Source organism: Pelophylax lessonae, assembly GCF_965119305.1.
Source record: "Pelophylax lessonae genome assembly, chromosome: 3".
In the NCBI taxonomy this organism is placed as follows: domain Eukaryota; kingdom Metazoa; phylum Chordata; class Amphibia; order Anura; family Ranidae; genus Pelophylax; species Pelophylax lessonae.
In genome coordinates, this window is record NC_138770.1 from 65,141,023 (window position 1) to 65,164,344 (window position 23,322).

A 23,322-nucleotide genomic window follows, 5' to 3' on the forward strand; every position below is an offset into this window, starting at 1 on the left:
CTTTCAGAAGAAGATAGGGAATTGTTAGAAGCACCTATTACGATTGAAGAATTACAAGAGGCGGTGATGGAGTCAGCCAACCGCAAAAACACCAAGGCCAGATGGACTACCAAGTGAGATCTATAAGGAACATGAGGAGATAATGCTGCCAGAGTTCCTGTGCCTGTTAATTGGGGCATTGGAAAAAGGAGAACGATCGCTCTCCGTGACAGAGGCTACGATAATAGTATTGCGATTGAGACATAATAAGATAGCACGGTTGCGGCGCCCATGGAGAAGGAGTGATCTCCTCGGCTCCCGCTGCACCCGCCGCTAATCCGCATATAAATACACGGCTGGAGGCCATTCAGAGGGCGCCCACGCACCGTGACCCCCCCCCCCCTACCGATCCGGGGACCGGAATGGATTGATTTATTAAACGCCAGCGCTCCCAGCTAGGAACGGTCACAGAGTGGTCGGAGACCGCCACCTCCCACATAGCAGCAGACATGGCATGCGCGGGGAGAGAGGAGGGGGGGAATCTCTCCCTGCCTCTCTCGCTTCAACCTGGTCCCCTTCAGCCTTCCACTGCGCCTGGAGGTGAATCAATGGACCCAGCCTATCTTAAAATGGCTGAGGCAGTGGCAGCAATTCTCTCACCCACCATTAAAGCAACTATTGAAGCAGCAATGCACCAGGGACTAACTCAGTTGCAAAAGGAGCTTTCAGCTCACAAGCACCGGATCCAGGAAGCTGAGCAGCGGATTTCATCCTTGGAGGAGGAAACCTTGATGAACAGCAGGGATTTAAACCACCATGACAAGGCTCTTCAAGCAATGCAAGATAAGATAGATGTCACGGGGCTTACCTTTGTTGGAGTCTGTAACGCAGAGATGCACGCTCACCCTTGCAGATATCCACAGTCCAGGGTGACCAGGTAAGAAAGCCACCTGGTGCTGTGAATTTGTGCACGGGGGCTTGGCAGGGACGGTGCTCCAATAGGCAGGACCGGCAGGAATGCAATGGAAAGGGAAGTCCAGGAATAACAGAAGTCACTGGAAGACAGGAGTCCAGATATGGATCACAGGAACAACAAGGTAAGGATGGAAGCCGGAGTCAGTCTGGAACACACGCTTGGGAAACAGGAACACAGGAACAATGTCTGTCAACAGGAACAAGGTCTGGAACATAGATCAGCAACACAGGCACAAGGAAGGATCAGCAATGAACTGACAATGCTCTCAGTGAGAGACAGTGTTTTATAGCTTGCTTAATTGGGCAATTAGCTTCAGGTGGTCAATGAAAGACAAGAGCACACTCAGGTGAAGTCCAGCCCCCTAGTGCTGCAGGCAATACTAGATTAACAAGACAGGATCCATATGAGCTGAAGTGTGGCTCACAGGCAGGTTAACAGGACAGAATGTCAAAGTACACAGGTTCAAATCCCATGTCAGGTACTTAACGGTGACCACGCCTGACTGTCTGAAAGCCACGGCGAGAACTGTGACAATAGAGGATTTGGAGAACCGTTCTAGGAGGAAGAATCTCCGTATTGTAGGAGTACCTGAGACTGTTCAAGGGGAGGCGATCCATCTATTATGCGCTGAAACTATCCCGCAGGCTCTGGGCATGCCATCCCCATGTGTAGTTGAAAGGGCACACAGGGTTGGAGCACCGAATGAATCTCGGAAGAACCCACGACCCATCATTGCCAGGTTCTTGAACTATGCGGACAAGAACACTATATTGCTAAAATTCAGACGGCAACGGCCCTTGCAACTGAATGGTTCCTCCATACTACTTTTTGCGGATTACTCCGCCTAGGTCTCAAAGCTTTCTCCCAGGTGTGTTCTTCCCTCTTCGCCCAACAAATCAAATTCACCCTGGCGTACCCAGCAGTGCTTCATGTCACCTCCCCTGATGGAGAACGCCTGACATTCCACTCTCCTTCTGATGTGGAACATTTCCTCTCATCCCTCCCGTCACCGATGGATGATGCCTCCACCATTGCCAGAAAAGCCTCGCTCTCCCGCAAAGCGCAACTGACACCCACTAAAGGATCCTCTAAAAAAGGACGCTTTGGAGCCACATCCTCCCAAAGAGCCTTCATTTGAATTAAGGACAACCTGCCTCCTTGAGGGTCTTAATCCTCCTTCCCGGATCTCAAGTTTCCCTCTGCTCGCTAGAGCGTGAGTATAGCCAGGAGCTGCACGAGAATTCTGACTGAATACACTGCTACACCCCCTTTGAGTAGCCATATCCGCCTGCTTACCGGCGAACAGGTTTGCTTATGGATTCAGTTTACTGTTATGATGGTTCACACTTCTTCATTGTTGATGGTTACATGTTTATTCTCTATTTTGTAAATACATGGCCTCCATGCACTAACGGGTAGTGCGTGGACTCCCAGCCCTCTAACATGCCCCCGTGCCTTCGTCAAGCAGTTACTTAGGCAATAGGGTTGTTGGGCCACTCTTGTTCACTCCCTTCCACATGGTGAAAAAAGTGAAGTCCTCACTCCGCACTCCCCCACGGGGATCCCGAGTCCCCTACTCCCCTGTTATTCACTTCACTGTCCCTCTGCACTGGCATCCCCCCGTCCCTTCCCTTCCTCTCTCACCACACCAAGAACCTACTCTATATCTTGACATATACGCCATGAGACTACCAATAAGCTCCCATTTCCTTGGCTACCGATCTCTACCCACACGGCTGCTATGGCCACCCTAAAAATCATATCCTGGAATGTCAAAGGCCTTCGCTCCCCTAACAAGCGGATGATGATCCTCCGCCATCTTAAGAGACTAGGGGCGGACGTTGCACTCCTGCAGGAAACACATCTTGCGGAGGGCGACCTGCACTTTTTAAAGAAGCTCTGGGTCGGCGAGGCAGTTGGCTCTCCGGCGGCGGGCCGCAAAGCCGGAGTAGCCATACTGATACACAAAAACCTCCCCTGTGAAATATTATCCATGGTACGTGATGACATAGGCCGCAGAGTGTCAGTCTCGCTCAAATTGCCATCACGCACTGTGCAAATCTCCAACATTTATGCCCCTACACCTCCTTCAGCCAAATTCAACAGGGACACCTCGACCTGGCTGCTCCAAAATCCTACACCCTTTCATGTCATTGGGGATGACGTTATGAACGTGCAGGAGGACCGGAAGCAACGCAGATCGAGACCCCCCACACATGCTCAGACGCAGCCCATGAGCGAAACCGCGCTTAACTCTATGACAGCTGCCCTACACCTGGTGGACTCTTGGCGCCTTAGCCACCCCACTGACAGGGAATTTTCATTCTATTCTCCCCCGCAAGACTCCATGGCAAGGCTAGACTACCTTTTTGTCACTCCTGAATTGGTAAAGTCCATTCATCACACTGATATTCATAGTATTGCCATGTCTGACCACTCTCCCGTATCATTGACCTTACTAGTAGCCCCCTCTGCTGCCCCCTCTACTAATTCTTGGAGACTCCCTGGGTTCCTCTTGGACAACGAAGACTTCCAACACCATGTTCACAAGTCCTGGGAAGACTATGCTTCACTGAACCAGGGCCACTTAGATGACCCTGTCCTCTTCTGGGAAGCAGGTAAAGCAGTCCTCCGGGGCGCCATCATAGCGTACACGGCCTCTTATCGCAAGTCCCTCATGCAACACTACCGCGAAGCCAGTGATCATCTCCGCAATGCCCAACTAGCGCTCACTGTCTCCGACTCCCCCGAACACATTGCTGATTGGCACTCCGCCAAGCGGCAATTTGACCACTGGGCTTTTTCGATTCGGAAACAAACATTCGCAAAGTCATAGCGGTCCTGGAACATGCCAAAGCCAATCCCTCTGCCCAGCTCGCTATAGTTACACTAGATGCCGAGAAGGCTTTCGATAACATCAATTTCGACTGGCTGTTCCTGTCCCTGGCAAAGGTGGGCTTCTCCGGTAGAATATTGAGCTTTTTGAAAGCCCTATATGCATCCCCCTCAGCACGCATCATCACTTCTTTAGGCATGACGAACCCCATCTCACTTCACAAAGGGACACGTCAAGGTTGCCCTCTGTCCCCTGTACTGTTCAACATGGCCATGGAACCCCTTTCCAGATATTTACTCTCTTCGGCCCCCATTCATGGGATAATTTTGGGGGAGGAGGAGTTGAAGACCGCCCTCTTCGCGGACAATCTTTTACTCTTTACGTCGCAGCCCAGCAGCGATCTCCCTATACTTTGCTCTCTACTAGAAAAATTTAGGGTTATGACAGGTCTGAAAGTCAACTTTGATAAAAGCGAAGTTCTCCCTCTAACACAATCAGTAATTGACCAATGGGACCCCTCTCTCCCCTTTCCGCTCACTCTCAACCACATTACTTATTTGGGCATTAAAATTGGCAGGCTCATCATTGTATCAACTCAATTATGTTCCACTTATAGAAAAGATTGTCAGGGAACTTGAAATGTGGATGACTCTTCCCCTGTTGTTCTTCGGAAGGTGCCACCTGGTCAAAATGGTTAGCTTTCCACGCTTGCTATACCATCTTCAAACGATCCCCATTCTACTTAAACATAAGGATGTCCGCACACTAAACAGAGCCATAGCCTCATTTCTTTGGAACAAGAAAAGTCCTTGCATCTCCATCGCCAAACTGCACCTTCCGAGGAACGAGGGGGGAGCTGGCCTACCCAACGTCAGACTTTACAATTTAGCATGCCTTCTACGCTATGGCCTGGATTGGATTACTGAGTCCTCCACCTTTTCCAACTATGTGCTTGAAGCTAACGTAGCTCGACCGTTAAACCTTTCTGGCATACTCCATAGTAAACTGCAATCTCTCCCCGAATCTCTCCGGCACCATCTACTCATTCGTGATACCTTAATCGCATGGAGAGAAATAAGGAAACACCTTGGAGTACCGTACAATATTTCAAAACACCTGCCGCTTCATGGTAATCCATCCTTCCCCCAATCTGGAGATTATGCTCCGTACCAACTGTGGGCACGCAAAGGTCTCACCGTAGTCTACTCTTTTATCCGGGCGTCCGACTGTTCCATCAAATCATTTTCATTGCTGGCTGCGGAATTCAACCTGCCACAATCTCATCTTTTCTATTACCACCAAACAGTTTCCTTCATTAAATCTTGCTCTCTTAATCTTTCAAAGAGTTTTCAGAAAACACTTGTGGAGGAATTAATCCACCGGAAACATATACGGTGGAAACGTTGTTCGACAAGTGGGGCTCTGACTTCCCTCAAACTGACCTGGCGCAGAACATTTTGAACGGCTACCTAAAATTAAGGAAATATGTACTAGCTGAAACATGGAGAGAAACCCAGTTCAAGTTGATCCACAGGGCTTTCATACCAGCCTTTTACACGACTAACCCGGGTACTACTGCTATTTGCCCCAAGTGCAATGAACACAGGCTGACCTTGGCACACAGATTTTGGCACTGTCAGGTAATCTCAATATTTTGGGACCTTGTGTTGGACTTTATCCATTCCGTCCTGGACATTCGCCTGGAAAAGTCTCCTCATTTTCTGCTCTTCGGTTGTGAAGCTCCGAGCTCAACTACAGGATCACATAACAGGTCGACCACACCGACACCTCAGTGGGCTTACCTTTGCGCCCTGGCGGCAAGGAAAGTCATATTAAAAACCTGGATCTCTAACACCCCCCCCCACAATCTCTATGGTATGCAACGACTTGAAAGCCCTACTCTATACGGAAAAGACTGATTTGGAGACCAGGAAATTTATTTCCACGGAAAGAATTTTTGCTAGATGGCGATCATTCACTGAGCGAAAACTTCAGGAAGCCGAAAGAAAGACTTTGATGTCTTCATTCCAGTATACCAAATGGTATCTACAAGCCTCTATTGCAAACACCTTGGGCAGTCTGAAGGTCTAGACATACAAAGATTCTCATCGGTCTCAGGGAACATAATTTAGCCTTTCTCCCCTCACCCCATTCTGAATCTCATGGACGTATTCCAAATCACTGCCCCACGCCCCCCCCCCTATTTTCCTTCCACCCCCACCCCTCAACACCCCTAACACCGCTACTGTAGCTCATGGTATGATAAGTGGCCAGTACAGAGTCATCCGAATCAGTCTTTTTGATGTTTGATGGTTAATGTTCTCCTCCCGTCCCATGCGAGAATGTTTCAATCTATTTCTCTCCTCGCACTCTTCTTCCCCGAGGTCCTGTAGTCTGTATTTCCCGTTTAATGCCCTTATCTTTGTGAACTTTTGGACCCATAAGGTTTAAAATGCTTTACGATTTTGTGACGCAACGTACATCCTATTGCTGCCTCAATGTAATGTTCACTTTGTTTGTACAAATTGTTGCTTTTCAATAAAAATATCTTAAAAAAAAAAAAAATAATAATAAGATAGCAGCAGTATCAGGTAAAGAGCAATTATCACCTAGGCGCGGTCATTTGTTATAGTTTCATAGTAGTTGAGGTTGAATAAAGACAATAGTCCATTCAGTTAAACCTGTGTAGATGTGTGTGGCCGTAATCATCTCTCATAATAACTGCTGTAACTCCAATAGTGACAACTCCAAAAAAGCTGAAAAAAAATATTTTAATATGTCTCTTAAAATAAAAAAATACTCAAGATTAAAAATAAAGTCCCCAATCTCATTAATCGTGTGTAGTGTCCAGAGGGGAAATCGTAAAAATCCACCGCAGTGCAGCGCCCAAAAGGGATTCAGTCTCACTAAATATCACCCACCAGAACACCAGGCTGGTCAGATTATAAACCAGCAAACATACCCAAATGTTTCCAGCGACGACAGTTTCCACTCCTCTCCGCAGTCAGGCTCCCATCTGCTTCACCCCTCATAAGGCACAGCGCTCAGTGCAGAAAAAGCATAAAAAAAGGGAAGAAATCGTACAAACAGGCTTTTATTGAAATCATAAATTTTCCACTCACATGTCAGCCGGGGAGCCAGTGCGTGTGACAGGCGGCTCCGATTGCCACCGGCCACTCGCAATCTCCCCCTCCCCCCCCCCCCCCTCTGGCAGAGAAGGACAGACGGCTGATGTAAACACAGCCGTCTGTCCTTCTCCCTGAAGGGATCACAGAGCTATGCGATCCTGCTATATAGGATCGCATGTCTCTGTGATGACTTCACAAGCCACACCCGCCCCCCACAGTTAGAATCACACCCCTAGGGACACATTTAACCCCTTGATCACCCATACTGCTAACCCCTTCCCTGCCAGTGTCATTATTACAGTAACAGTGCATATTTTTAGCACTGATTACTGTAGTAATATCACTGGTACCCCCAAAAGTGTCAAAAATGTCAGTTAGGGGTCCAATCTGTCTGCTGCAATGTCGCAGTCCCGCAAAAAAACGCAGATCGCTGCCAATACTAGTAAAAAAAATAAAAAATAAAAATGACATAAATCTCTCCCATAGTTAGTAAATGCAATAACTTTTGCGCAAATGTTAAAAAAATTTGATTTTTTTGTTTATAGCGCAAAAAATAAAAATTGCACAGGTGATCAAATACCACCAAAAGAAAGCTCTATTTGTGGGAAAAAAAGGATGTCAATTTAGTTTGGGTACAGCATCGCACGACCTCGCAATTGTCCATTAAATTCACACTGTGCCGAATCGCAAAATAGGGAATGGTCTTTGAGCAGCCAAATCCTCCGGGGCTAAAGTGGTTAATGAGATTGGGGACTTTATTTCAAATGTTGAATATTTTTTATTTTAAGTGACACATTAAAATATTTTTTTTCAGCTTTTTTGGAGGTGTCATTTATGGACCTACAGCACTTTATATATATTTTTACGTTCACCTGCCATTAATTACATTAATTACATTGTAGGTTGTTTTTTATGCTACACTATAATTTGCACTAAGCACTTTTGGCAATTATTGTATATTATATGTATTGTGACAGGAAGTCAGCTAAATCTGGGAATGTAGTCACAGGAAGAAGATACATTTCCACCTGATTGAGAAGTCCATTAATTAATTTAGGGTGTTGGCTACAGAGCTAGCCAGCAGGAAGTTGAAAGGCCTTCACCTGTTCAGAATGAGGGAGTTAAGGCTCTATAATTTGTTCAGAGAAATTCCTGTTGTTTGCTGCCTCCAGAAGCTGCATCCTGAAGCCATGTGGGCTGGGAGCAGGAGGACAGTCAGCGTGTGCCTCCCGACAGGATGTGTGGGCCTGGGAGAAGACCCCCCGGAGTGATGTGTGCCCGGGACGGTAACCAAGGGTGAATACGTCTCAAAGGTGAGAAGACGAAGTGTTTCTGTGTGAAAGAAACAAAAGGACTGTGTTGCCCTGTGAAGCTATAGGTCCGCTGTAGGACAAGGAAGTCTGCCCGACGGTAGGTTGGAGACAGACACTTAGGCAGGTTCCAGTTGTGAGAAGGTAGCCGCCCACAGAGGCAAGGATTTATTTTCTGTTTTATTTTATTTTGGATGTTTTGCTGCATTACAGCCTGGTGAAGAAAACACCATTTAATAAACCACACTGTTTGTTTGCAAGCACTTGTCGGCTACCTCTCTGGGAAAACGCACCCCCCAAGGGGTCATCCACACCCGCCACCGAGCTAATCCCTCACATATGGTGGAGGTATGCAGTGGGCATAAGCAGAGATCCCTGCAATGGAGTGCATATGTTTGATGAACTTTGTCTGGTGCATGAGATTGCACAATCTATGTGTGCAGGAGAGAAGATCCTGACAGAAAAAAAAAAAAAAAAAAAAAAAAGTGTTTTAAAGAGACAGCGGTCTCAAAATTATTTGAACTTTGTTGTGTCTGGTGCAAGTGACTGCACAAACTGTGTGTGCAGGAAAAGAGATCTTGCAAGAGAGAGAGAAAAACTACATGTGTTAAAGAGACAGTGGTCTGAAAATTTTTTGCTGGACTGTGAAAAATTTGTTTGTGGAGTTATTGAAGATGGGGCGTTCAAAACGCCTGAAGAATGCAAAGATAGATGAAATGAGAGACCGGATTCTATGGATGGAGGGGATGTTGCCGTCTGAACCAGCCCCATCCATGCCTAAAGAGAGTCTACTAAAGAGGAAGGTTGTTGTCCCTAGCAACACTGATGAAACCGCTATGGAGACGCAGTGTGCTCAGATGAAAAGTAAACTCAAAATGGAGGAGATGTTGAAACATCTGATTATATCAAATGCAGCTCAACAGCAGGCAAATGCGGATTTTCAGCAGAGCTTTGCAGCTCAACAAAAGGCTCATCAAGAGAGCATGGCAGGCTGGAAACAGAGACGCCAGCAGCCAATGGAGGCCATCGGTTTGGAGGAAACCGAGTATGTGTGCAGGGCTGAGTTGGATGCCTTGCAACGGAAAATGGAAGAAAAGGAACAAGCCTTGGAATTGCTTAAAATGGAGCATAGAAACTTGCAGGAAATGAATGAACTACTCAAGTCTCATGTGTTACAGTGGGAAGAATCCACTGCTCTTCTTTTGGTCGAGTTGCAAAAATGTCAAGACACTATAAAGGAGAAAGATACCATCCTCATGGAAAAGGAAATTGAAATTCAGACTTTGCAGAAGCAAAGTATGTGTGAAATGTTGGAGTTGCGTAATCAGCTGGAAAAAAGTCTTCAGTGTTTGGAAGTTACAAAAATAGACCTGCAGGAGTCGCAGGAACAGAATGTCGCTCTGAAAACGACATTGTCTCTCAGCGACAACGAGAAAAGTGAAAGAGAGGCTAAATTACTGAGTACTGTGTATGAGCTCACCACTTTGAGCAATGTGGTAGATGAATTACGTGCAGACTGTGAAAGTTGGAAAGGTGAAGCCCAACGTTTCCAGCAGCAGTTAAAGGAGAAAGAAGCCTGTGTGGCAGAATTACATTCTTATTCCCAGATGCTAGCCAATGAGGTGAAGGCTCTTATGCAGGGAAAAGGAGATTGTGAACATAAGAGGGAAAAAGTAGAGGCACAGCTTCTGGAATCGCAAGTCAAGGTGTCAGAAGGTGACCGATTGTGTGCTAAGCTGTCAGAGAAGGCAAACCGACTGCAGGTTGAGTTGGACAATGTTACAAATCAGTTTTCTCAAGCAGACAGAAAATCTAGAGAAATTGCGGAAGATTTTTCTATCTTGGAATCGCAGCTGCAAGACACGCAGGAACTCTTACAGGAAGAGAGGTGTCAAAGGCTGAGTTTTAGCACAAAGCTCAAACAAATGGAAGATGAGAAAAATGGCTTCCTGGAACAATTAAAAGAGGAGGCGGAAGCAAAGAAAAACCTATCAGAACAAGTCGCAACATTGCAAGCTCAGATAGCGGATATGAAAAAACGCATGGAAGAAAGCGTTGGTTCATTACAGTGTGTTGAAGATGTGAAAAAGAAGTTTGATCAGATGCTTGGTGAAGAGAAGACTGTGTCTGCAAAATATGCAGAAGAACGCGCACGTGCAGAAACGGAGGTGCGTGATAACGAGAGCAAAGCCCTGTTCTTGGCTCGCTCTTTGGAGGAAGCTCTAGAGTGTAAGGCTGAACTAGAAAGTGTTAAACAGCTGCGTACAGAAATGGAAGAATTGGTCAGCTCCAAGGATGATGTTGTGAAAAGCGTTCAGGAGCTAGAAAAGTCTAAGCGAGCCTTAGAACAGCAAGTAGAAGAGATGAAGATTCCGTTGCAGGAACTGGAAGAGGAATTCCAGGCAACAGAGGATCTGTCCCAAAGAGGGGATAGTGTGCCTGATGCAGTTTTTAAAAGGATCAGTGTTTTGGGGTCTGTCCTGAGTGAGCCTCAGAAATGTGATGACATGTGGCTTGAATCACCCCTTTGGAATAAACCGTTCCTTCAAAAACTTCAAGCATTGGAAAATGTATCATTAGAACTTCAGCAAACAAAGGAGCTGTGTAAGAAATGTGATGATTTCTCAGTTCAGGCTGAAAACCTAGTGGAGAAAACTAAAGCGGAGAAAACTAAAGCAAGTGATATAAATCTGGGAGAAAAAAGCAAACGCCACCTAGTGGAGAAAACTAAGGCTGTTGGTGAAAACGTGAAGCAAATGAATAAGTGCCTTTCAGGGAGTGTTTCCAAAATGGAACTGGTGAAAGACGGGTGGCAGAAGTTTGATCGTGATCTTGAGATGCATTCCATGTGGAATTCAGATAGAGAAAAGGAACCAGGTGACTTTGAGCGGTCAAATAGTTCAGCAGAAAGTGCATTGAAGAAACCTGTAAAAGAATGTGTTGCAGTTCCATGCTTCTTCACTGATGCAGAGAGGAGGTCTATAATGGATACCACCCAGATCGCTGGGTTCAACTGTGTTGTTGCCTTTGACCCCTATGTTGGTGGAAGGAAAGTTGATGATGTTCTGGTTGGCTTCTTCTGTGAAGAGTTTGGCAAGAAATATAAACTGAATATCAAATCAAATAGTAGGCCTTTACTGCGACTCGCTCAGGAGGGCGAAAAGTTTAAGAAGTTGATGAGTGCAAATGCTTCAGATCTGCCTATGAATATGAAATGTTTGGTGAATGATATTGATATCTCTGGGAAAAGGAACAGGGGTCACTTTGAAGAAATGTGTGACAGCCTGTTGTCTCAATTGGAAAATCCTCTGCACAGCATCTTAGAGCAAGCAAAGCTCAAGAAGGAAGATCATTCCCTTTTACAACAAAAAGTCAATGATTGTGTACAGATGTATGGAGAGGCAACTCAAGTCACAGAGGGATGTCAAGAGTCCCTACTTGGAACAAAGCTTAGTGAAGCAAAGGTTCTCAAAGTTTTGTGGAGAACATTTATGGATTGCAGAGAGAGGCGTCTTAAGAATGTTGAAGACATTAAGACTAGCCCAATTGAGTTGCCTATGGATCACGGTCCTCCATGGTGGATTGGACAGACGGTTATGAGGGACAAGCTGTCTGACATTTATGAGAAAGCTGTCAATGAAGATGACAGAAACGAGAAGGAGCAAAATGATGCCAAAAATGCAGTTGAAGAATGTGTATATGAGATGAGAGACAAACTGTGTGGCATTTATGAGAAATCCGTCAATGAAGATGACAAAACAGTTTCATCCGGAAGCTTGAGGATAATAGGAGGCTTATCAGTGAGTCAGCAGTGCCTGACACATGCGTGCCTGGAAATATGTGTCCCAACCCTAGGGTTGAAACAAGAGGGGGGGGTATGTGACAGGAAGTCAGCTAAATCTGGGAATGTAGTCACAGGAAGAAGATACATTTCCACCTGATTGAGAAGTCCATTAATTAATTTAGGGTGTTGGCTACAGAGCTAGCCAGCAGGAAGTTGAAAGGCCTTCACCTGTTCAGAATGAGGGAGTTAAGGCTCTATAATTTGTTCAGAGAAATTCCTGTTGTTTGCTGCCTCCAGAAGCTGCATCCTGAAGCCATGTGGGCTGGGAGCAGGAGGACAGTCAGCGTGTGCCTCCCGACAGGATGTGTGGGCCTGGGAGAAGACCCCCCGGAGTGATGTGTGCCCGGGACGGTAACCAAGGGTGAATACGTCTCAAAGGTGAGAAGACGAAGTGTTTCTGTGTGAAAGAAACAAAAGGACTGTGTTGCCCTGTGAAGCTATAGGTCCGCTGTAGGACAAGGAAGTCTGCCCGACGGTAGGTTGGAGACAGACACTTAGGCAGGTTCCAGTTGTGAGAAGGTAGCCGCCCACAGAGGCAAGGATTTATTTTCTGTTTTATTTTATTTTGGATGTTTTGCTGCATTACAGCCTGGTGAAGAAAACACCATTTAATAAACCACACTGTTTGTTTGCAAGCACTTGTCGGCTACCTCTCTGGGAAAACGCACCCCCCAAGGGGTCATCCACACCCGCCACCGAGCTAATCCCTCACAGTATATATTGTGTCCCATTAGCGCTTTTTTGATATATGTTTGTAATTGTTTATGCATTTTGGTATATGTTTTTTAGTTGGTGTGTGGATCTGCTCATTAAAAAATTCCTTCCTGTTTTCCAGCAGCACCGTACGACAGCTGGCGATCCTTACACAGGCTTCTGTTGAACAGACAGGAGTACACATGTACCGAGATTTCAGTACATTTATACCCTGTTTAACTTTCCTGATCCACCAATGAGCTTCTACAAAGATTCAGCTCTATTTGAGTCCATTCAAGGTTCTTATTGTAACTGAAGCCCTGATGAAGGGGGGAGGGGTCTGACCCTCAAAATGTGTTGGCTGTTGTTTTAAAAACCAGTAAGTGAGTTTGGACTCTTCTATCTTTTGGTCTGACGCGCCTTCATTTGGTGCATTATTCTTTCTTGTAACCTGTTGGGGTAGCCCTATCTGTTGTGAGTCAGTGGGCTCTTTAAATGTTTTTGTCCTCTCACTACTTTGTATGAATTAACATAAAAGTCCAAGTTCCTCTTGGATGTCGAACTGCGATAGCACTGCTGGAAGAGGACTGGGCCATCTTGGAACAAAAAAAAAAAATGGGCCTGTTTAGAGAGAACATGGTGGTCCCAAAGTTGAGGTGCAGATTCAAGAGCCTCCCTTATTTTAAGGTAGCACTCCAGAAACTCTGGAAATGGCAGGAGAAGAGGGATGCACACTACTCTGCCAATATCACCGACTTGGATTACCTATTGAGGGACAAGTTTGTGGTAGGATTGAAGGCTGACCTAGTCAGAAGGGCCCTGCAGGAGCAAATCAGAGCACAAACCACCATCTATTTTTATGATGTTGTGGTGGACGTGCGAGGCAGTGACAAAAAGTTATAATACATCATACATGAACAGTGGCGGCCGGTCGATAGGGGGCGCAGGGGCGCCGCCCCCCCCCCCCCAATCATCTTCAAAGAAAAAAAAAATTACCATGTAAAGTCCACTATTGGGCACCGGACCTATTGCTGGCTATGGGGGGGGGTGGGGTTTGGCATCCCACGTGGTGCAAGGCAGAGGCGCCGATTGGCGGCCGTTCTGGGTGTCACCGGGGCGCAGAGCAATGCGCCCCGACACTCCCCACTAGTCCTGTCCTGGCTGTGATTGGTCCAGACTCCAGCCTGGACCAATCATTCAGGACATCCCGGCTGACGTCATTGGGAGCGGTGCCAGTGCATGCGTCAGTCACTCACCGTCACTGCCCAACTCCGTCACCTTCCCCCTGGTTCCCGCCGCTGTCAGAGCGAAGACAGAGAGAGGAGGAGCGCGCCGTGGACGTCTCGCAGAGTGTGGAGTCACAGGACAGGAGTCGAGTCAGCGAGTCAGCGAGCCAGCCCAGGAGAGCAGGTAAGTGAACAGTGATTGAAGCCGCTGCAGTGCAATGCCATGCCCTTACCATGACCTGTCACATGCCTGTGACATGACCTGTGACATGCCTGTACCATGACCTGTGCCATGCCCTTACCATGACCTGTGAAATGCCTGTACTATGACCTGTGCCATGACCTGTGCCATGCCCTTACCATGACCTGTGACATGCCTGTACCATGACCTGTGCCATGCCCTTACCATGACCTGTGACATATCTGTGCCATGCCCTTACCATGACCTGTGACATGCCTGTACCATGACCTGTGCCATGCCCTTACCATGGCCTGTGACATGCCTGTACCATTACCTGTGCCATGACCTGTGCCATGCCCTTACCATGACCTGTGACATGCCTGTACCATGACCTGTGCCATGCCCTTACCATGACCTGTGCCATGCCCTTACCATGACCTGTGACATGCCTGTGCCATGCCCTTACCATGACCTGTGACATGCCTGTACCATGACCTGTGCCATGCCCTTACCATGACCTGTGACATGCCTGTACCATGACCTTTGCCATGACCTGTGCCATGACCTGTGGCATGCCTGTGCCATGACCTGTGCCATGCCCTTACCATGACCTGTGACATGACTGTACCATGACCTCTGCCATGCCCTTACCATGACCTGTGACATGCCTGTACTATTACCTGTGCCATGACCTGTGCCATGCCCTTACCATGACCTGTGACATGCCTGTACCATGACCTGTGACATGCCTGTACCATGACCTGTGACATGCCTGTACCATCATCTGTGCCATGACCTGTGCAATGCCCTTACCATCTCCTGTACCATGACCTGTGACATGCCTGTACCATGACCTGTGACATGCCTGTGCCATGACCTGTGCCATGCCTGTACCATCACCTGTGCCATGACCTGTGCCATGCCCTTACCATGACCTGTGCATTGCCTATACCATCTCCTGTACCATGACCTGTGACATTCCTGTATCATGACCTGTGACATGCCTGTACCATGACCTGTGCCATGCCTATACCATCATCTGTGCCATGCCTATACCATCACCTGTGTCATGCCTATACCATCACCTGTGCCATGACTATACCATAATCTGTGCCATACCTGTACCATGACCTGTGCCATGCCTATACCATCACCTGTGCAATGCCTATACCATCATATTTGCCATGCCTGTACCATCACCTGTGCCATGACCTGTGCCATGCCCTTACCGTGACCTGTGCCATGCCTATACCATCTTCTGTACCATGACCTGTGACATGCCTATACCATCACCTGTGCCATGCCTATACCATCACCTGTGCCATGCCTGTGCCATGCCTGTACCATGACCTCAAAGTCATGCAATTTTTTACCGTGTTTTTTGCAGTGAAGCAATACCTATTACATTTTTCTTTTTGCGCCCCCCCCCCCCCAAAAAAAAAAATTTTGAGCACCAGCCGCCTCTGTACATGAAAGAGGCGGCTCTAGCCCTCTCACCACTGTCAGCCATACACACAGCATTAACTGAACTCACCCTGGATGTGGTCTCCCTGAAACAAGAACTGTCCTCACTCAAGCGAGATTCGGCCCTTTCCCCTAAGTGTGAGAATCTGTTGTGGAGGAGGGACCCAGAGGAGGACTGCAAGTGCGGCCGCTTTGCACATGTAAGCAAGAACTGTGGCCAGCCTGAATTCAAAAGCTCATGCAGGCTGCCACTAAACTAGTGGCTTCCGGGGGAGAGGGACAACCCTCAGGACAGTGAACACAAGGTCTTAGGAAACAAGCGTCTGTGGTCTAATCAAGTCCAGTAGTGGCCTTCCTCATTAATGGACAGGAGGTCCCATGCCTAATTGATACAGATTCAGAGGTCACTGTCAAGAAGTATCATTTCTACTCTGAGCAATTTGGGATACAAGACCCAACTGCATCCCTCCTAACTATTTCTCAAGGCAGCCAACAATTTGCCCATCCTGGTATAAAGTGTTGACTGGGTGCACACTGGGATAGGCTACAGTAAGCCAAGCAAGCAGTGCTGGATAGACACAAGGACTCCGGGAGGATCTGCTATTGCGGCTAGGAGACCGGGTGTTGGTGAAAAATATCAAAAATGAATGAGGCAGTAAGCTAGAGACAAGGTGGGAACATATTCCCTATCGGGTGGAATGACAGCCCTTTCCTCTATCTCCAGTATATGAGGTGGCCTCAGAAGGAACCAATCCCATCAAGAGATGTCTCCACTGCAATCTGCTAAGGCCCTGTGTGCTAAATGGTGACTGTTCCACCAAACCAACCAGAGACCAAGAAGTATTCAACCCTGTGGATTTCCCACCGATACAGGAAGTCTAGCTGAGTGGTACCAACATGACTCCACAGAGGACATTGTTGCTCATCCCCATCTTGCAGTCTAAGCATGGTAGCTTCCTGCTGTTCCATTGCATTTCTCATGCTGTTCCTTTCTGTGTTGCAATGCCAAGGACAGCATCTGTGAAAGGGGGGGATGTAGGCAGGTGCAGTCTTTTTTCTCCACTGGAGGTGGCTCTCGACCACAGCGGCTAGTAGTTGGCGGGGAAGTTAAGAGGAACATGGATCCTCTTTGGATTCCTGGGTCACTGGGAAAGCTATCCGATTGGATGCTGCCACCCCATGTAACTCTGGCTGCCATCTTGGGTCAGGCAGAGCCTATTTAAGGCCATGGCTCCCAGGATTTTTGCAAATTTTGTGTGTGGGTAATGTAGAGATGGGTCACTCATCTGGCAGGGACAGTGATTAGGGGTAGGGAGAGGATCCATATGAGTAAGGAAAGGAGAGGGACACACCATCCTTCCTGGAGACCTTCCCATTTAGGTACAGACAGGCCAGTCCACATTTTGCCTCTCAAAATAGACACTGTCTATGTTTACTGTCCCCGCACCATGCTGCACCTCCCCATAAGTACTCTGAAAAATGTACCTTTTGTCCAACATTGTTGCTGAAAAATGGCAGTGCACTTCTTAAAATGTCAGTGTGCCTATAGCCTCATGGCTGCATATCTGTGCATCCAAGTGTATGAGGCCTATACTGTATGTGTGAGGTGCATATGTATGTGTGAGATCCAAGGCACTGTTACATGAGACTGCTAGCCTGACCAGATTTGGAGGAAGATTTGCTGAGGCTTACACTGTACTGTTCTCCTTGCAGGAGGCCCTACCTTGAGAGAGCAAAGCCCTGCCTCTACCAAGATGGCTTCCTCCACATAGTGCTGAAAAAGTTCTTCATTAATACAATTAAAGATTTTATTTTCATTTGCAACAGGTGCCTTATGTTATTGAGCTTCCTATATAAAAGCACCCACACTTGTGCTTGCTTTCTCTAAAGGTACCCCAATTAGTCTCTAACATACCTTATCAAACCACGGCTTAAGTGGCGTGTTATTAAATAACTGATCCATTCTCAGTGGGAAGAGGTAAACATTGCTAAAGGATGACAGGGTTGGATAATGTTGTTTTGCTCTCTTCTCATCTTCTTCTGTGGTAATGTTCTCTAGTCCTTTTACGAAGAAGGCCACCGGTCGGTCAGGGTAGACTCGTGCGGCTGATTCAATAGCACACAGTACCAGGGATCGCGGATTAATTCTGTTTGCAGTCTCCATAAATAAGATTCCATTTCCTTTTCCTACAATGGTGTTTTCATCAAAAGAATTAGAGGTTTCCTTTTCTAAGGAGTTCAATGTTCCCTTAGTGCCGTTTGAGGTTGCAAAGAAATCGAGGACATGGAAAATGAAATAGCCTTCATATTTTAAAGATGCCCTGGCAACATAGCCAATAGTTACTATCATGACGAATATAGTAAATATTCTGATTTTTTTCAGCATGGCTGTGGAGTACAACTGTTGGGCTACAAGAAGAACAGAATTATGTTATATAAAATCCAATGTGCATATCATTATTATAATTATTAGTAATCATAAGAAATTTTTGGGTCAATGCTTTTTGTAACAGGGCAAAAAAATGTGGCATTACAGCAGTATGTTTGTTCCTAAGTATACCTTACTCAAGAACATAAATTAACCGCTTGCCGACCGCCGCAAGTAAATTTACTGCGGCGGTCAGCCCCTGCCAGGCAGAGTGACGTTAATTAACGTCACTAGCCTGGGAGGGTCTGGGGAGCGAGCGCGCGCCGCCGGAGGCGCGCTCCCGCGCGGTCACGGACCCCCCCCCGCGCGTGTGACCGGCGGACCCGATGTCCGCCGCTCACTCTGCGATCGTCGGGGGAGAGGGAGAAAGTCAGGCAGCTTGTGTAAACAAGCTGCCTGTCATTCTCCTCGGTGTTAAAACACTGATCAGACAGATCTACTATGTAGATCTGTTGATCAGTGTCCTTTCACCTCAAGCCACAGCCAATCACAGTAGAAAGCACGCCCCTAGGGACACACACAGCCCCTCCCTCCCAAATAAAGTTAACCTCTTCGTTACCAGTGTATTTTTACAGTAACAGTGCATATATATAGCACTGATTACTGTAGAAATGTCACTGGTAACCCCAAAAGTGTCAAAAATTTCAGTCAAGGGTCCGATCTGTCCGCCGCAATGTCACAGTACCGCAAAAAAAATCGCAGATCGCCGCCATTACGCGTTAAAAAAAAAAAAACAACAAAAATGACAAAAATCTTTCCCTTTGTTAGTAAACACGATAACTTTTGCGCAAACCAATAAAAATACGCTTTTTGCGATTTTTTTTTTACCAAACATAGGTAGGATAAAACAAATTGGCCGAAAATGTTAAAAAATTTTGATTTTTACATTTTTTTGGGGGGGAATTTCATATAAAAAAATGTGAAAAATATTGTTATTTTTGCAAAATTTACGCTCTTTTTTTGTTTATAGCGCAAAAAGTAAAAATCGCACAGGTGATCAAATACCACCAAAAGAAAGCTCTGTTTGTGGGAAAAAAAGGACGTCAAATTCGTTTAGGTACAGCGTTGCACGACCGCGCAATTGTCCGTTAAAGTCACGCAGTGCCGAATCGCAAAATACCCCCTGGTCGTTTAGCAGGAAAATCCTCCGGGGCTTAAGTGGTTAAATATATTGCAGTCCTTTGATTGGATGAGGAAGCTGCATTCATTTTTTTAACAGGCAAGTACAGAAAAATACCTCTAGTAGGGAAAGTTCAACATTGCGCCACACCCTCATTAGTAGATCCAAGAATAGCATATAGCATTAAATGGGTTTTAAAGGTGCAAATTGACACAATTTAATAAAAACTTTTTTTATTAACCACTTGCCGCCCGCCTGCCATCAATTGACGGCGGAGTGGTGCGACCATTATCCTGGAAAGACGTCATATGACGTGATCCCAGGAAACAGGGCAGGCGTGCGATCGTGTGCGCGCCGCCCTGCACTGCCGGTGTCGGGGTGTCCCCGGGACACCCCCCGTCACCGGCAGGGGGGGAAACAGCCAATGGGCATGGCTGTTTCCCACGTGATCGACTGTGTTCCAATGACACAGCCGATCACAATAGAGGAGCCCGGTAGATGACCGCGCATGCGCGATCGGGAGCGCGCAGCACGGTCATGTCGGTGGCACTGTGTTCCGTAGGAACACAGCTGTCACCGGCAGTAGTAAACAGTCACTGACAGTGACTGTTTACTATGTGATCGGCTGTGAATCCATTCACAGCCGATCACAAAATGTAAACAAAGAGCAGTAACTCACTGTTACTAGCTCTTCTCTCCTCATACAGTTTCCAGTGTGAGGAGAGCAGAGCTAGAAACAGTGAGTTACTGCTCTGTGTACCTGCAAAAGTAAAATCACACAAATAGAGGTCCCCACCAGTGTTAATTTTGGCAGCAAATTTCAATTTAGTTTTAGTCTTAGTCTTAGGACTAAAATGGCATTTTAGTTTTAGTCCTATTTTAGTCTTCTGCAAGTGTTTTAGTTTTAGTCGTATTTAGTCGACTAAAACTCCAGTATATTTTAGTCGACTAAAACGCCCTACATTTTAGTCGACTAAAACTCATTTTAGTCATCTATAATCGAATGGGTGTAGTTCAATTGTAATTTGTAATGCATTATTTAAGCATTTCTCTACAATTTCCAAACTCATTATATACTACTGCTGGTCCTGGAGTGAAAAATCTAATATGTTATTATTTATGGTATTAAGCTTTGAGCATGCACCAGTGTTAATTTTGGCAGCAAATTTCGATTTAGTTTTAGTTATAGTCTTTTGACTAAAATGCCATTTTAGTTTTAGTCGTATTTTAGTCTTAAGACTAAAATGCCCTTTTAGTTTTAGTCGTATTTTAGTCTTAAGACTAAAATGCCATTTTAGTTTTAGTCGTATTTTAGTCATCTGAATTGTGTTAGTCGACGAAAACGTTTTAGTCGGTTTTAGTCGACGAAATTAACACTGGTCCCCACACAGTCCTCAGCCCCCCCCCCAATGTCACCTGCCACCCAACAGTCACCTCATCAGTGCCCAGAAATTGACACCCATAAGGCTACGTTCACATGTGAGCGCAGCGATCGCGGGCAGAATCACATCGATTCTGCCCGCGATCCGGAAATCATTGCAAATTTCGGGACGCCTGTGCGTTGCCCGTTTTTTGCAATAGCACCCCAAACGCTGTGCGATGCCGCAATTTCCACCTGCCGAATCGCGGTAACATCGCGCAAACAACGCATGACGCACAGGCGTCCTGCAATTTGCAATGATTTCTGGATCGCGGGCGGAATCGCAGTGATTCTGCCCATGATCGCTACGCTCACATGTGAATGTAGCCTTATGGGTGTCAATTTCTGGGCACTGATTTAGGCTACGCTCACATGTGAACGTAGCCTAAAGTTCACCGGTCACCAGAGACTGCCATCAGTACCGCCGTGCACCATCGCCCGTCACCTGTCACCCATCTGTGACCATCGCCCGTCACCTGTCACCCCATCAATCACCGTCACCTGTCACCCCATCAGTCATCGTCATCTGTCACCCTATCAATCATCGTCACTTGTCACCCCATCAGGGATTGTCACTTGTCACCCCATCAATCATCGTCACATGTCACCCCGTCAGTGATTGTCATCTGTCACCCCATCAATCATCGTCACGTGTCACCTCATCAATCATCGTCACCTGTCACCTCATCAATCATCATCACCTGTCACCTCATCAATCATCGTCACCTGTCACCCCATCAGTCATCGTCACCTGTCACCCCATCAGTCATCGTCACCTGTCACCCCATCGGTCATTGTCACCTGTCACCCCATCAGTCATCACCTGTCACCCCATCAGTCATCGTCACCTGTCACCCCATCAGTCATCGTCACCTGTCACCCCATCGGTCATTGTCACCTGTCACCCCATCAGTCATCGTCACCTGTCACCCCATCAGTCATCGTCACCTGTTTGCCATATACATGCAATCACTTACTGACCGCCTAACGACTATATACGTCGGCCATTAAAAGCTAAATACTGGGGTTATGGCAGCAGATAGCCCCCATAACCCCAGTATTTTTTGAAACGGCGGGCGGTCGGCTTTCAGATAAGGGTGGTCCAAGTGGCGGATTCGCCGCGGAATTACCCTTACGGTGCAGGGGAAGAGGTCCCCCACCCCCCCCTTCTGCCGCGTCCGAGACGTTTTCCCAGCTTACCGGACCCGCCGGCAGCGGGGAAAACTATCCAGTCCCGGATCCTCAGAGACAGGAAGTCGAGTGAGGGCAAGATGGCCCTCACTCGACTCTATGGTCTTGGAGGACCGGAGCTACGTCAAAAGACGTTGCCTAGCAACCGGTTTAAAGGGCCGCTTTTTTTTTTTCTTTTTTTTTTTTTCCTCTTTCAACAATTTTTTTTTTTTTTCTTTTTTAGTGTAGTTGTGAGGTGTGAGCTCTTTTTGACCCCAGATCTCACAATAAAGAGGACCTGTCATGCCTATTTCTATTACAAGGGATGATTACATTCCTTGTAATAGGAATAAAAATTATCAAAACATTTTTTTTTTTTTTTTAAATGATTTTTATTGGATTTTCAAGAAAGTACAAACATGTAGTACCATGGTATACAAAACAGCATACTAATTTGACTTGTGAACATATTGAAAGAAAGAGTGTAGAAAATATTTTTAACCACAACTGTCAGTAATATGGCTTTGATTGCCATGCAGTTCAAAAAATTTGCATAGTAGACCATACACAAAAAAACAGAAAGAAAAGGAATGGGAGGGGAAAAACAATGAAAAAATGGTGACTAGCAAGGTGAGGTAGTAGCCACACCACCCCACGTTGCCCGCCATCTGTCGTAGTTACCACGGGACATGCGCAGGCCCCAGGAAGCACCCAAATGGGAACATTTCCGCCCCCTGGAGTCGCACACGCCCAAGAATCATATGGTTAAGGAAAAGGGAAAAGAACAGGGTTACATTCTAGATGCTCGGAATACCTCACATAATTGCCATCTGCTGTTGAATTGTTTGAAGTTTTGAGCAGAGCGGGAAATAATTTTTTCGTATTCATATGACTCTCCTACGATCTGTAATACTTCTCTTTTGGAGGGCAATACCTGGCTTTTCCAGTTGCGAGCTATCGCCAATCTAGCTGCATAGAGGACATGTTGGACTATTACTCTACAGGAAGGCGGGTACCAGTCTAGCCCAATACCCAGTAAGGCTTGTTCTACTCTTAGTTTGTTAAGAATACCCGTAATATCAGCTATCAGTCTGTGTATTGAAGTCCAGAAACTTCGTAGGGATAAGCATGACCACAACATGTGCACTAATGTACCGACTTGCCCGCATCCTCTCCAGCACAGGTTGGAGCAGGAACCACTAAAACATTTTTTTTTAAACTGTGTAAAAATAAAAAAATAATAAATAAAATAAATAGGAAAAAAAAAATTAAAGCGCCCTGTCCCCGTTAGCTCGCGCGCAGAAGCAAACGCATACGCAAGTCCCGCCCACATATGTAAACAGTGTTCAAACCATACATGTGAGGTATCGCCGCGATCGTTAGAGCGAGAGCAATAATTTGAGCCCTAGACCTCCTCTATAACTCTAAGCTAGTAACCTGCAGAAATTTTTAAAATGTTGCCTATGGGGATTTTTAAGTACCAATGTTTGGCGCCATTCTGTGAGCATGCGCAATTTTGAAGCATAACATGTTGGGTATCTAGTTAC

General features: G+C 46.4%; 1 protein-coding gene across 1 annotated transcript in view; it reads right to left on the minus strand.

Annotated features, from left to right (window-relative positions):
* Positions 1 to 17,987, minus strand: part of LOC309550326 (uncharacterized protein) — a gene marked incomplete at both ends in the record, with an annotated part of 82,721 nt that extends 64,734 nt beyond the window's left edge. Inside the window, one exon of the mRNA XM_082250723.1 lies at positions 17,553 to 17,987. Within this exon, the coding sequence (XP_082106849.1) occupies positions 17,553 to 17,987 (435 nt within the window). The remainder of the gene's footprint in view (positions 1 to 17,552) is intronic.
* Positions 17,988 to 23,322: the final 5,335 nt, after the last annotated feature.